The 14,197-nt window shown below is 37.2% G+C and overlaps 1 protein-coding gene, 1 long non-coding RNA gene and 1 pseudogene across 3 annotated transcripts in view; 1 reads left to right on the top strand and 2 right to left on the bottom strand.

Annotated features, from left to right (window-relative positions):
- The window catches only part of WDR75 (WD repeat domain 75), a 30,453-nt gene extending 22,697 nt beyond the window's left edge, over window positions 1-7,756 (bottom strand). Inside the window, exons 1-4 of the mRNA XM_019740758.3 lie at window positions 7,568-7,756; window positions 5,198-5,327; window positions 3,088-3,153; window positions 2,217-2,307 (exon numbers count right to left, since the gene is read on the bottom strand). Of these exons, the coding sequence (XP_019596317.2) occupies window positions 2,217-2,307; window positions 3,088-3,153; window positions 5,198-5,327; window positions 7,568-7,653 (373 nt within the window). The 5' untranslated portion in view covers window positions 7,654-7,756. The remainder of the gene's footprint in view (window positions 1-2,216; window positions 2,308-3,087; window positions 3,154-5,197; window positions 5,328-7,567) is intronic.
- The window catches only part of LOC148754879 (uncharacterized), a 239,693-nt gene that overhangs the window by 58,274 nt on the left and 167,222 nt on the right, over window positions 1-14,197 (top strand). The gene's annotated exons all lie outside the window — the stretch shown is intronic.
- LOC109452044 (large ribosomal subunit protein uL30 pseudogene) lies at window positions 10,576-11,322 on the bottom strand (annotated as a pseudogene).

The raw sequence follows: 14,197 nt of genomic DNA, 5'->3' as shown, positions 1-14,197 counted from the left end.
GTATTTGAACAGTAGGTGTTCAATTAGCTGTTGAATGAATTAATTACATACAGTCAAATGACATCGTCAAAGACAACGTATAAATAAAAGAACTTATTTTTAAACTAGAGAAGCATACTTCAATCTGATTTATACAATTTTCTATCAGAGACTCTGGTTTTGAACTGTTGGACAAATAGAAAGAGGATATATATTTATATATAGTTGACCCTTGAACAACATAGAGTTGAGGGGTGCTGACCCCCTGAGCAGTTGAAAATCCATGTATAACTTCTGACTCCCCCCAAACTTAACTACTAATGGCCTACTATTGACTGGAAGCCTTACCAAAAACAATTGATCAACACATATTTAGTATGTAGTATGTATTATATACTGTATTCTTACAATCAAGTAAGCTAGAGGAAACAAAATGTTATTAAGGAAATCATAAGGAAATGAAAATACATTTACGTATTTATTGGAAAAAAATTAACATATAAGTGAACCCATGTAGTTTAAACCTGAGGTGTTCAAGGGTCAACTATATTTTGAAAAACCAGACACACGGAATCTTTTGAAGACTGATTCACATTTTCACATAACAGATAACTAGATTTTCACATGCTGAATGCCAATGATGTCCTAAATTACTGGACACTAGCACTAGACTTCACTGTGACTAGAATTAGCTTAAATCATAGCATTTGAAGTTGCCTCAGTTAACGTCAAAAGGCTAATTAATGACCAAGATCTTTACTTTAGATCTCTAGTTTGCTACCCTGGCTCAAACATTAGACTCAACTGGGGTATATTCTATTTAAGTAAACAATTAGGTCCACCACAGGGAACCTTACATTTCAGTTCCTTGGAGTGATTCCAATGTGCGACCAGTGTTAGGAATCACTGGTCTCACTGATAGGGATAAAAAGGTTTGTTTTGCTACTGGCAACTACCCTTCCAATTGAGGAATCACGGGGGTGAGTAAGAAGAGTGCTTACCAAATAAGAGTGATGACAGTATCACCTGGGGAGATATTAAAAATGCAGATTCCTAGACCAAATCTCAGACCTAGTGAATCAATTGTCAGTTAGGGAAATTAGGAATCTGAATTTTTAGTAAGCACATGGATAAACATTAAAAATCCACATATTTATATACCAAACAGAATCTAAATATTGAGTATTATCTTTAAAATAGTTATCTGGGAAGGCAACTTAATTATTTTAGGATGTTGCCATTTCCAGAACATTTTTTTGCAATGTCCTTTAGAGATGGCTAAGGGCTATGTGAGAAAAACTAAACTTACTGCTTTTTATTTTCATGTCACATTTTTGATAGATAAAATATTCATTAATAGACTTGGCACTAAATGACTTTTTAAAAAATGTAGCTTTCACAGTTTTGACTATTCTCAGGTTACTTAAATGTCCATGATATATAACAGTTTGCAAATGTTCCAGCCCCAAATATACAAACAAACAAAAAAAACCCCATAAAACAAAAATACAACACCCTAGAAAGGATTCACCTAGCTAATGAGCAGTAAGCCAATCTAACTGACTGCCCAGTAACCATCTTAAAGCTGCTTTGTACTTTGAATTCTGACTATAACAATATTTTTTGAAGGACACCACAGGGTGTAGTGGCATTGTTGAATTTGATATCAGAAAAATTCTTTGGATATACCATTCATGTCTATGTTCTGATGTACTAAATTCTCTGCTAAAGAACTATTATTCGTAACCACTGAAGATATTCTAGGATTCCTAAAATGCTCTGAAACATGGCAGTTTCAATGGATTAATGATCCAACTATAATGAAAATATAACTACGAACAATTTAGTCACACTATTAGTTCTTAGCGTCAACTTGCTTTCTACATCATTTCCTACAGATTCAAGATTAACAAATAGGGGTATCCACTGGTGGGTAAAATGATAATGATGCTAAAGGATGAAAGATTGAAGTTCCGTAGGAAGACAAGTTCTAATTCAAAACAACTTTAAAATTTGAGCTCTGTAGTTTATTACAACATATATAAAGCAATCATTTCCTCATTGTATATTTCAGAAATGATACGAGCCTCCCCAAAATGAATGCAATTATGATGAAAACAATTTAAATGCCAACTCTAAAAACTGTAAAGTTCACACTAAAGCCAAAATGTTAAATTTGAGAACATGTAAAGAGCCATTCAATGCTATATAAAATAAATAAGTTAATTACATTATACCTGTTTTTTCTTTATTTATTATAACAAAGACAGAATCCTCAGCACGGGCATGAGTAAAGAGGGCATGCAGTTTATGTCCAACTACGAAAGTCTGAAAGATAAAAAGCATCATGTTGTTAACTGTCTATCCTCCTCGTCCCCCTCCCCCTTTTCCCCAAAACTTAAGTCCCATAAAGGGCAGGAATTTTTCATCTGTTTTGCTCTTTTACTCACTGGTGTACCCCTAGCACCAGAAAACTACCTAGCTTATAGAAGACACTCAATACGTATTTGTTAAATAACCTTTCAACTTAATGCAAACAGAACTATTTGTTTCTTTTTAATGGTTGCATTCTATCAAATGAATATCCAATTTTAACTGACAACATCAAGGTTATATTCAATTTTTTTTCCTACCATAAATAATGTTTTAAGGACTACATATACACGCCATTATTTCAACAAGAGATTCCTAAAGGTAAGATTGTTGCAGCAAAGGTATTTGTTAGTTTTCAGTTTTATGCTCATTGATTGTATACAAAAGTATTTGTTTCTCTACACTTTACCTATCACTAGCTTTTCCTACAATCTGCAATTTAGCTAAACTGATAGGGAAAAATGTTGCGTCATCTGTTTTAATTTACATTTCTTTAATTATTAATGAGATGAAGTACCTCTTTATGTTTATTGAATAATATCTCTTGTAAATATTTTCTTCCAGTTTTATTGCTCATCTGTTAGAAGTTTAAAATCTTTACATGGTGTATGAATTTCATGACTTGTTTAGAAAGGGATTCTAACACTTAGGCCTTATAGGAGGAAATAATGTCTGTCATTAAATTATGTTCCCATTCTTTTTCACATAATGAAAATGGAAGATCAATCCACGTACCTTTATCAAAATGCCATCTATATAGTCCCACAGTTTAATTGTGCCATCAAAGGAACAAGAATACAGCTAAAATGGTAAAAATAGTATAAGATTAAAAAACAGAACTCTATTAAGATACCAAATGAATTAAGTGGTAATACAGAAGACGTTTTGTTCATTATTTCATTATTAGCTTTAAAGAAGTGGAGTCATTTATTTGTTTTTGCAATGCTTGTACTATTTGTGACAATTTTATAGCTGCTCTTTGGAGGAAGCAGATCTATCAATTTCAAGTTTTAATTAAAATGGGGAAAAAAGGCAACCCTTTGTCTTCAAGAAGGAGATGGTAAAGTTTTGAGTTATGAAAAGCACTTAAGAGCTTGTTGCTATTTTCCCGGAGCCCAGTCCTTTTTTATTAGCATTTCCCCAGAGCCCAGTTCTTTATTAACTGCTTTCATCTTGTATGGGTATTAAGGGAGTGCTTCTCAAAGGATCTGAGAATGTTGTTTTTTTTAAAAAAAATTCCCAACCCATCAGGGACCAATGCATTTGTAAAATACAACAGAAGTTATTATGTACTTGGATGGTGTGGCAATGTCAAAGTGCTCTCAAGTTTTGGGACACTCAATTTCTATACTCATCTCATTGCAGACTGGTAACCAACTGTTTGTGGCACTGGTCTATGGATCGTACTCTGGTAGCACCAGAAGGCCTTACTAAGATGCATTTTATTTGTGTCCTAGTGGACACTTTGCTTACGTTTACAAAATTTTTAAAATTTTTTAAAAGGGAGTGGCAATTTTAAGATTTCTGACAATGAGGACATAGAATCAAATAGAAATAAAGAATGAAGAATGTATTATGTACACAAGTAGAAGAATTATATTAAGAAGAAAATACACACCACAATTACTACATAGAAAAATCATGAACATGGACTAGTAAAATATAATAAGGCAAATATGTAATCAGTGTCCAAACAATAGTTAATACAAAATACTGTGACTCCAAAGTCCACAGAATCTCTAGAACGTACCCCTTCACCTCAACCAAATCTGTTGTCAGGACTGTCCTCTTAATTTTATTATCTTTCAATTCCCTGAAATAGACCTTTTATGCAATGTATATATAGTTTTTCATTGTGCTATAAAACTTAGTAATATAGACTTGACAAATTTCGATTTTAACAAACGGATATTTCTGCTACAAAAAACATCCAAATGCTACACATATCAATCAACTGTTATGTGAAACCCTCAAGAGAACAGCAAAAATTATAGGTGTGCTTGAACTCTGCAAAAAAGCTGTTTAACTTTGATTTTCAAGAGTAGCTCATTTCGTTTAGGAAAGATCAGTGTTCCTTTATGCCCTGCTTCGTCACAACACATTGAATGGCAATGCAAATTCATTCTTAAATCAAGCAGTAACTTCCAAGTTGGCTGTGACTAATCTAGAAGAGTGGAACGTGATAAAAAACTAGAGCAAGAGCAAAGTATTTTGACATAACTTGTTAGGAGTATTGCTGAAACTTGGGAACAGAATCAAAATGACCCTTTCACTGTTCCTGAATTCTGAGAAGTATGGGTTGCTTTGTGTTCACTAAACTGAATTCCCAAGTTTGTCCTAAAATTAACTGGTCGATTCCACTGACTAAAGAAGCTCTTCTTCCTGTCTACATGTTGGCCTTAAGGTAATTTCTGCAGTGACACTAAAGAGCCTCATCTCTAAAGGAACAGATCTACAAAATCAATACCCCTCAGTCAACATTTTTAAAATGTGTTCCAGAAACCAGAGTTCAGAGGTGAAATAAGTTTGAGAAATATCAAATACTATATTCCCCTTTTGGATATTCACAATGCATATAAAGGGACCTGAGAAGACCTACAATCAAGATATTCACTTAACTGTGCCAAACCCTGAATTTCAGAAACTCACACAGCCAAGAACCCTTTCACGGGCAATGTAGTTCTGGGCTGTGACCCTATTTTAATAATTAAAAATATCCTGAATCAGAAAAATCAGCATAGATATTTCCCTGATCATTACCTGGAAAGTCCCCCAAATTTAATTCAAGTTTTTCAGGTAACAACAAAGCCAATATTAAAATATTCAATTATAAATCATTTGACACCTGTAGATGGTTGTTGGGATTGAGCTGAATTCCTGTCACCAGATTTCTGTGCCCTTGCAATATGTGTACACATTCTTCTGTAGCTGTGCTATAAACTTTAACAAAGTCTCCAGAGACACAGAAGATATATCTGGAAATAAGAGAGAAAAATAAGTTTCACATACTCTACAGACAGTATAATTTATTGTCCATTAAAAATTTAACATGTTAACAGGTTTCTTTCAAAATAGTATTTAAAAAACTGTGTATTCAAATTTGTATGCTGTTTAAGTCCATGGGGACATCTAAAACTGATTAGTTCATTAACTCTGAAAAGCAGATAGAGGCTAAAGCACTATCTGTGATCTGTTCCATGAGCAGAGGCTCTACAGAATCTTCCTGTAAGAACAGCCAACTTAACCAAGTTGTCTGCTCACTAAGGAACACAGACATTGCTATGCATTCACTTACTGTCAACTCTTATTCGTCAGTTGTTTTGCTAATAGCAGCATCTTCCCGTGCCCTCCAAATCTCCATCGTTCGCTGGGGACACCAGCTTACAAACACTAAGTCAAAGGTTCTCTAGTCAGTGAGGTCTCTTGCATAGCAAAGTAAAAACTGTATGACAGTTACTGTTGCTAAAATGCTTGTTTTGCTTTTGTCTTTCTGGATTTGTGGCTTTCTTCCATATAGCAGAGTTTACTAAATTACAGAATGTTTAAGTTGGAGTAATATTTGTTTGACTATTTTCATAATAAATATAACCACAGGACAAAGCTCAGAAATGCAAATCTTCTTGTATCTATCAAATGAAAAATGTTTGTTCCGTGCCTATTCCATTTAATACATGTCTAACAGTGTTTTTCCATACACTGTAGAAGGAACAAATCACAGAATCCTTACGCTGACCTCTTCTCTGTGCTCCCAAGGTACCGCCTGCACGACTTGATCCGGGTATTTTCGCATTGTGTTGAAATTACTTGTTTACATCTACATCCATCTCCTGGATCTGGCCATAAGATTCCATAGAGCTGAGGACTTTTTTAAATCTTTGATTCCCAATGTCCAATTCAGTTTGTTGACTAGAACTTGCCTGAACCTCAAAGGTTTTATACACTGACCAGATGAGATGAACAAACAATTATTACTGAGAGTAAAAGAGTAAATCATCTTATGCTGACCGGGATCACTATTTTACCAATTCTGAGACACGTGATTTTTCCCATGTTCACCTCTCTAAAATCAGGATGCATCTTGTAAGTGCTGTAGCCAAGAGGCAGTCATGGCACGGTTGTGTGCAACTGTCTAGTAAGATCAAGAAAGTACGAGTAACAAAGCATCTGAGGAAAATGGTATCCCCTCTGGCTGGATCCGCCTCTGTTCCCATGAGTAGCGTAGTTCACTCTTACCATCTCCAGGTTGGACCACTCTTAAGAAGACTTCCTACAGTCTCCAGGTGTGGCCCCTCATCTTCCATACTCAGACTAACTTTTGCAAATCTGAGCATATCATTTCCTTAAATAAATTAAAATCCTTCAATGTTTTCCCACTGCATTCAGGATATGATCCAAACTTCTAAGCCCTGTGGTGGTTTGACGTGGTCGGAATGGAAATATATTTTCACTATAACACTGTATGAAGGGGTTTCCAACTCCACCAACCCTCTCCCCAAGACACACTCCATTAGCATCAACAAACAGGTCCTTTAGGCAGTGTTTCCTTGAGATAATGGTGGGTGAAGGAGTACTGTTTGCTAAGAAAACTCCCCCTCACTGATTCTGTCTGATATGCTTCCCAAGGGGGAAGAATTTCCTTTTTTTTTGCTCCTCAATAGAGAAGAATGGCTTTAACTATTTGAATGCAAGCCCCCAAAGGAAACTCTCTCTCCATGCTTTTGCACATTCTGCAATCTACACAGAACACTTACTCCGATTAGTTCCTGAAGATTCACCTCAGTCGTCTTTCCACTGAGGTGGGCTAGGGGAGTGTGGACAAAGAGGAATCTTTAATCCTTCAGTCATTCCAAGTCACTATTTTGTCCGAAAGTGGGATACTCCTCGTGGTATTGCAAGGGCAGTGGTGTCTACATTAGTGCCTGGACCACTTTCTAGCCGGCCCAACTCTAGACACGTGGGCCCCTCAATCTACCGTCTGGTAAACAGTCCGCGGAGGGGGACGCGCGCCCCAGTCCGCGGTGTCATGGAACTTCTAACCTTACAGCACCGAGACACCGGCTCCCTAGCGCGTGCTCTGGGGTCTACTGTACGCGCGTCCCTTCCGCGAGCCCAGATTCGCCGGCGGGCGAGTCTGGACGCACCTGACAGCTGGTGCCCCCCGCCCCCGGGGATTCGCACCCCTCAGTCCCGCCGACAAAGCGCAGTGGCCCCATACTTAGAATCCGCAGAGAACACCGCTCTCCTAAAGTTCAACTCGCTGCCGCCACAATGAACCACGCGGAGACTCTCCTCCTCCACCATCTTCGCGCAAACGCAGGATCGCCGGATGGCGGCCCCGCCCCGAACTTCCCGTACGGAGGCGGGTTGAAAGGAAATGTGTCCCAGCCCACAGAAGTCATGCCGGGGCTCCTCTAGGCCTGAGTCTTTATGGTAGGACCCCGCGCCTGCGCAGCCATCTTTAGTGTGGGCAACGTCACATTAGGACCCGTAAAAAATGTAAAAGCGAAATAGAGACAATGAATTTATATTGGGCACCTCTAAAGTCTTATTTAGTACAGATAAATTTTTCTCCGGTCTTGTCAATCTAATTCTACAGCTTCTTTCGCCGGAAGGAAAGGTGGGCCCCAGCGTGTCACGTGACCTCCAGTCTTCTCCTCTTCCTCCTCCCCCTCCTTCCCTCCCCCCACCCCGCCCCGCTTCCTGTCGCGTCTCTTTTTCTCGTCACTATGTTTCAGACGCTGCGGGATGACGCCAGCCTCTCGTGCCAACTGGTGTCTCGGAGGCGCAATTGCGTTCTTCGTTGGGAAGGCGGCATTCTACTTTTTGCACAATTATTTGCTCCTCTCGTTAGTCGTCACCTTGTCCTTTTCCTCTGAGCGTAGCATACATTCCTACTGGTGCGCGTCATTTCATGATGTATTGACATTTACCACATCCCTTCAGTCTTTCTGGAGGCAAAGAATTGAGAGCCTTTTATATGTGAGACAATACAAGACAGACGGGATCCCTGTCCTGTCACCCTCCATGGGAGAGAGACGATAAAAATGTCTTAACAAAATAATCTCAGATTGTATGCTGAAGGAAATAAAACAGTAATATGAGAATAAGTTGCTCTGAGGAGGTTTAGGTTTAACCTGATGAATATGTGTTAAAGTTACGGAGGTTAAAAAAATATTTTATAAGTTCAACGTTAATGCACATTTTATGTAAAATAATTAAATACAGAAATGGAATGGTCCCAGCCCATCCTATACCTCCTGAGTATCTCTCCACCATTAAGCTTGGTGTATATGCTTCCTGATATTTTTCTGGATATACATGTACGTTAACATTATTCTTCAGTGCAATGCACTACCCCCCCCCCCCCATATAAAGCATACATATTGAAATCTTATCTCCTTTTTAATCAGTGCATAATATTTCATAGAGTAAATGTGCCATGCTTGATTAAATCATTCCCTCAAAGGTGGATATTTAATCATTTCCAGTTTTTTCTACAGGACACGTAAATTTGTGTCAGTATTGCTGTGGGAGAGAGTCCTAGAATAGGTATTTAACGAAGTTGAAGGATATCGGTACTTTTAACTTCGAGTGAATGTTTTGTGGACTTGAGATGTGTCCCTGGGAAAACCAGGAGGGATAACTAATGGTAGCTGAAAAAGGGAAACAGTTTTTTGTGTTTTTTTTTAATCTAAAGTTTGGGGAAAATCTGGAAGGAGAGAGTATTATAAGAGTATGATTTTTAAAGAAGAAATTAGGAGGGAAAAGGACTGATGAAATGATGTAAGGCAAGCAAAATTGCTTATAAATACTGCTTCATGAGCAACAATTCAAAGGTAGCAAGGGCTGGGCAATCCATTGTTTAATATTTAGATTGTAATGTGGAGTTTCACTTTGTCAAGAATTGTTAAGGCTGATGAATTCTGCTTCTTAAGTCTAATATTTCCTTTCATATACTGGCATTTGCATATCATACATTAGTCTGGCCCTTAAGCGCCAAAGCACTAGCAAAATTTTCTCAAGTGTTTGGAGGATTGGAAAGAATATAATATTGAAGATAATAGAAGGTGGCTAATACCCTCTGCATGTGGTGTTAAACTATCAGATACTTCCCTAGGCATTTCATAGAAAAGAGCAAGGGAAGTTTCACTTATTCGTTGAGAAAGGAAGCCAAGCATCTATGACAGGTCCCTGGCTCTCTTTAGCCTTTCTCTCTAGGTTCTTTTCTTTCTGAGTCCTCATCAGAATCATATTTAAAAATTCCTTCATGGCAATATTAACTTTTTCTAGCACACACCTTAAAACTCTTCCAGCCTCTACCCTTATCCAGTTCCAAAGCTGCTTCCACATTTTCAGGTATTTGTTAGTTATAACAGCATCCCACTCTTGGTACCAAAAGATTACTCAGGGTTCTCCAGAAAAACAGAACCAGTATTTATTTATTTATTAAAAGGAATTAGCGCATTCAGTGATGGAGGCTGAAAAGTCCCACAATCTGCAGTCTGCATGTTGGACATCCTGGGAAGCAGATGTGTAATTCAGTCTGAGTCTTGTTGTGGAATCACCTCCCAAAATTCAGGTTTGTGTGCCTGGTGTGCTGGTAAACCAAAACATTGAGAAACTAGTGCTTGGAGATAGAAATGTTTATTCGATTTGGCCAAAACAAGAGGATGAGGACGGGGGAGCAAGATCTCTCAAATCTGTCTCTCCCTCACAAAGCAAAAGTATGGAGTTTTTATGCAGCTAGGCAGTTCCAGGGAACTGAGAGAGAGGTCTCTCTTTCTTTAGTCATAGATGACGCTTTTTCGTATCAGACCCCTGGGCATCAGCAGCTGGTCACAGCTACCTTGAAAACATTTTTTCCTTCCTCAAAACAAACTCAAATTCTCCTGTAGGCCTGAAGTTATCTCTTTCTGCTTGACAAAGAGAAATCACATCAGCAACACAAAATTATATTATGAGAGCAAGGGGTGCTGGGTTGAAGAACCAAGATTCAGCAGAATATCTCATAATTGTGTATCAGTGACATTATCTTTAAAGCAAAAGGCAGAAACTAGACATCTTGTGACTATTGCCATTGTTTACGCTATCATTGTTTTGTGCTTAACTCACTATATTTTTCTATTATCTCAAGCGGAGTGTACTTTTTTTTTTCCAATTTGAAAACAGTCGCTGTTTATTTTACTAACTGACCAGATTACAAAAATATCCGTGGTAGACACCTTAGTTCATCCTCCTAATAAGCCTGTTGATCTGCTCTTCCCTGTTGCCAGCATCTCTCCTTCTACAAAGTGGGTGGTCTTTTTCTTCATTCCACCTTGTGGAGAAGACAATGTGAAGGGCACAGGAAGTTTGCTTCTTTGAATCGGTTTCTAACAGTATAGATCTCATGAATCAGATCCTCCATGCAGATGATGCCATATTTACCAAGAGATTGAGCAGTCAATGTGTTATCTGTCAGGGCAATTCGCCTTTTTTGATTTTGCCATAACCACGCTTGTAGATCAATTCATTTACTGATTTCAGGTGTGGGTACCCCCATGCATGTATGGCTCCACAATCCTCAGCATGTTAATGGAAGCCTTGTTGAGCTTGACAAAGGTGCCATTGAAGATCTGGTGAAGGCGAAGAAGCTGCAGCATCTTTCGAACTTTTGGGCTCACACTATTGATGCCTCTGATCCTGATGAAAATTGCCATTTTGGGTTCCGCAGGTACATAGAAGTTGCCAGCTTTTCTTGCCATCCTCGCCATTTGAACCTCAGTCCTGGACATCTGCCTATATTCTTTGTGATAGTGCTTAACTAAATTTTCATAGATAAGCTTCCTTCTTGCCGTTAGAAGCATATTTTGGGCAGTCTTCTTTCTCAGGCACTTGATCTTCAGCTCTGAAACTCCTTTGCTTTTTCTTAAGGGTTTCTGGCACAGCAGGAACCTTCTTCTCTTCTGCACCCTCCATGGTTCCGGCCGGAAAGAGAGCCAAAGTGTACTTTTAAACACCTCTCCTGGAACTTCTTTACAGGCAGTCCTTCAGAAAATGACTAACATACTTTCTTAATCTTTGACTATAAGTTGTGTGACAACCAAAGCAATGGAAACATTTAGTTAAAGCCTATACCTATATCCTGATTAAGAATTATTTAATTCTAGCTGCCAAAAATACTAGGGCCATTAGAGTCAGAAGGTGTTTGGCTATAGTGTGAAGGCCTGAGAAACGGGAGCTGATAGTGTAAATATAGTCTAAGTGCAGGAGAAAACAGATGTACCAGCTTAGCAGTCAGGTAGAGAAAGAATGACTTCTCCATTCCTCCTCCTCCTTGTTCTGTTCAGACCTGTAAGGGGCCCTAAATGATGCCCACCCACATTGGGGAGGGCAATTTGCTTTATTGAGTCCACAGACTCAAATACTAAACTCATCCCGACAAACCTAGAAGTAATGTTTAGCCAAATATCTGGGCATTTCATGACCCACTTAAGTTCATGCATAAAATTAACCACCATGCAGGGAACCACTGATCTGTTCTCTGTTTCTACAGTTTGTTTTCCAGAAAGTCATAAAAAATGGTATATAGTCTGTAACCTTTTAAGTCTAGCTTCTTTCACTTATCATAATGCATTTGAGATTCATGTTGTTGTGTTGATCAATGGTTCCCCCCTCCCTTTTTTTATTGCTGAATGTATTCTATTGTATGGATAATCCACAGTTAGTTTATCCATTCTTTTGTGGAAGGAAGTTTGCTTTTTTCCTGTTTTGGAAATTATGAATATTATTGTTCTAAACATTCATTTGTAGGTTTTTGTGTGAACATAAATTTTTATTTCTCCAGGATAAATAACTAACAAGTGGGATTGCTGGCTCAAATCATGTTTAAATTTTTAAGAAACTGCCAGACTATTTCCCCAGAGTTTCTCTACCATTTTGCATAACAATCAGTAATGTGTGAAAGTTTTAGTTGCTTCACATGCTTGTCAGCATTTGGTGGTGTAATATTTTTTATTTTAGCCATTATGATAAGTTTATAGTGGGATTTCATTGTTTTAATTTTCATTTTACTAGTGACTAATGATGTTGGGCATCTTTTCATGTGTTCATCCTCCTAATCCTGCTCCCATCCCAAACAATCCAACAGAAAAATATACAAAGAGTATTAGAAGAGCAAATCCTATAGCCTATAAACGTGTTTTCAAGACACAGTCAAGAACAAGATGCAGAAAGTTTGAAAATAAGGGTAGGAAAAAATATAACAGGAAAATGCTATAAAAGAAATGTAGGTATAGCAATATTTAAATCAGTATAATTTAGGGAAAACAATCTTTTAAAGGAACAAAGAAATACTTTTATATTTTAAAAGATATATTTCATTAAGAAGATGTGAATCATGAATATTTTATTATTCACCAACATAGCTCCAAACTACATTGGAAAAGACTAATAGAAATTAAAGGTGAAATTGGCAATCACAAATCAATTGATCAAGTGGTCAAAAAAGTAAAGATATAGAATGTGCCAGTAACACAAATAGCCAGATTGATCTAATTTACATACATACCCAGCAGACAACATACTTTTTCCCCCAAACACACACTGTAATACTCACAAAAACAGACCATTATTTAGATCATAAAGTCTATTTAAACAAATTTCCAAAAGCATACATCATGAAGGCCATATTTACTGACCACAGTGCAACAAAATTAGAAATTAAAAACAAAATAGTTGCCAAGAGGACAAGGAAGAAAACAAAGCCAAATTATCCATTTAGAAATTTAAAACTTTTTCCTAAATAACTGAAGTTAAAGTATAATCAAAATAGATCACAGCACTAATAGAAATGAATGATGATAGCCCTAACTGATCAAAACTGCAAAGAAAGCAGTACTCAGAGAAAAATTTATATCTTTGAATGGCATTTATTAGATCACAAAAAGACTGAAAATTAATTAACTAAGCTTTTATCTTAAGAGGAGAGAATGAAAATAACAAGATAAACCCAGTTTAGAGTTCTTTCCATTCTATTCCACTAATGTTTCTTCTTAATGGAAGGGAATATTATTCCTTTGTGTTTGTTGATCCCGAATTTTTAATCCTAATGTTTGGATAGATCCTCATGTTGCTTTTCTATCATGCAGAGAAAGCTCTGCCTATGAATTTTGCTTGTATGCAAAATATATGAGTTAAAAGATTTTGATATCTAATGTTGCTGTGTTGTGTGACTAAGGATTCACCCTTAAGGGTCAGAAGTCTCTGGAAAGGAATAATTTTTCCGACATCATTCGGTCTTAGAAATCAATTTAAGAGCTGGAGGAGAATAAAGGGAAACCATTGCTATTTTGCACAGTAATATAAAGAGCTTCTTTTTTTTTTAGTGAGCCGAAACATCTGTGTATATTACGTTAAATTAAGAGAATGTTTTGACTTTAAGATGATTGTGACTGTATTTCTTTGAGAATTACTGTTTTTCATCCAGAGAGCTGTGTGTAAGATACCCCATGATTTTGTACATGTGAAGATTGAGGAACTGTTATTTGAACCTTGTTCTGGAGATCCTTAATTCTGCATGATGCCCTGTAACTTCATTTTTAAGAATAAATCAATATAGCATCCAATAATATATGACCCACAATAAGCTTTCTATTTTTAAAGAATTACATCAATTATTTAAAGTAAATAGACTCAGTGATGGAGTTTTTACTTTTACCTGGATATCCAAGTCTCACCTTGCGGTTATCCCAGTCCTTCATTCCGTACTTAATGCTACCACTTAGCCCGAAAACACATTACATTGTACTTTGTTGTGAAAGGGGCCTGTGAACCTACATTTCTTCTCCTTTCTTTGTTAGAATTC

This window comes from Rhinolophus sinicus, chromosome 17, assembly GCF_057876585.1.
Source record: "Rhinolophus sinicus isolate RSI-liver-muscle chromosome 17, RSI-T2T, whole genome shotgun sequence".
In the NCBI taxonomy this organism is placed as follows: Eukaryota; Metazoa; Chordata; class Mammalia; order Chiroptera; family Rhinolophidae; genus Rhinolophus; species Rhinolophus sinicus.
This window is presented reverse-complemented; position numbering and strand designations above follow the sequence as displayed.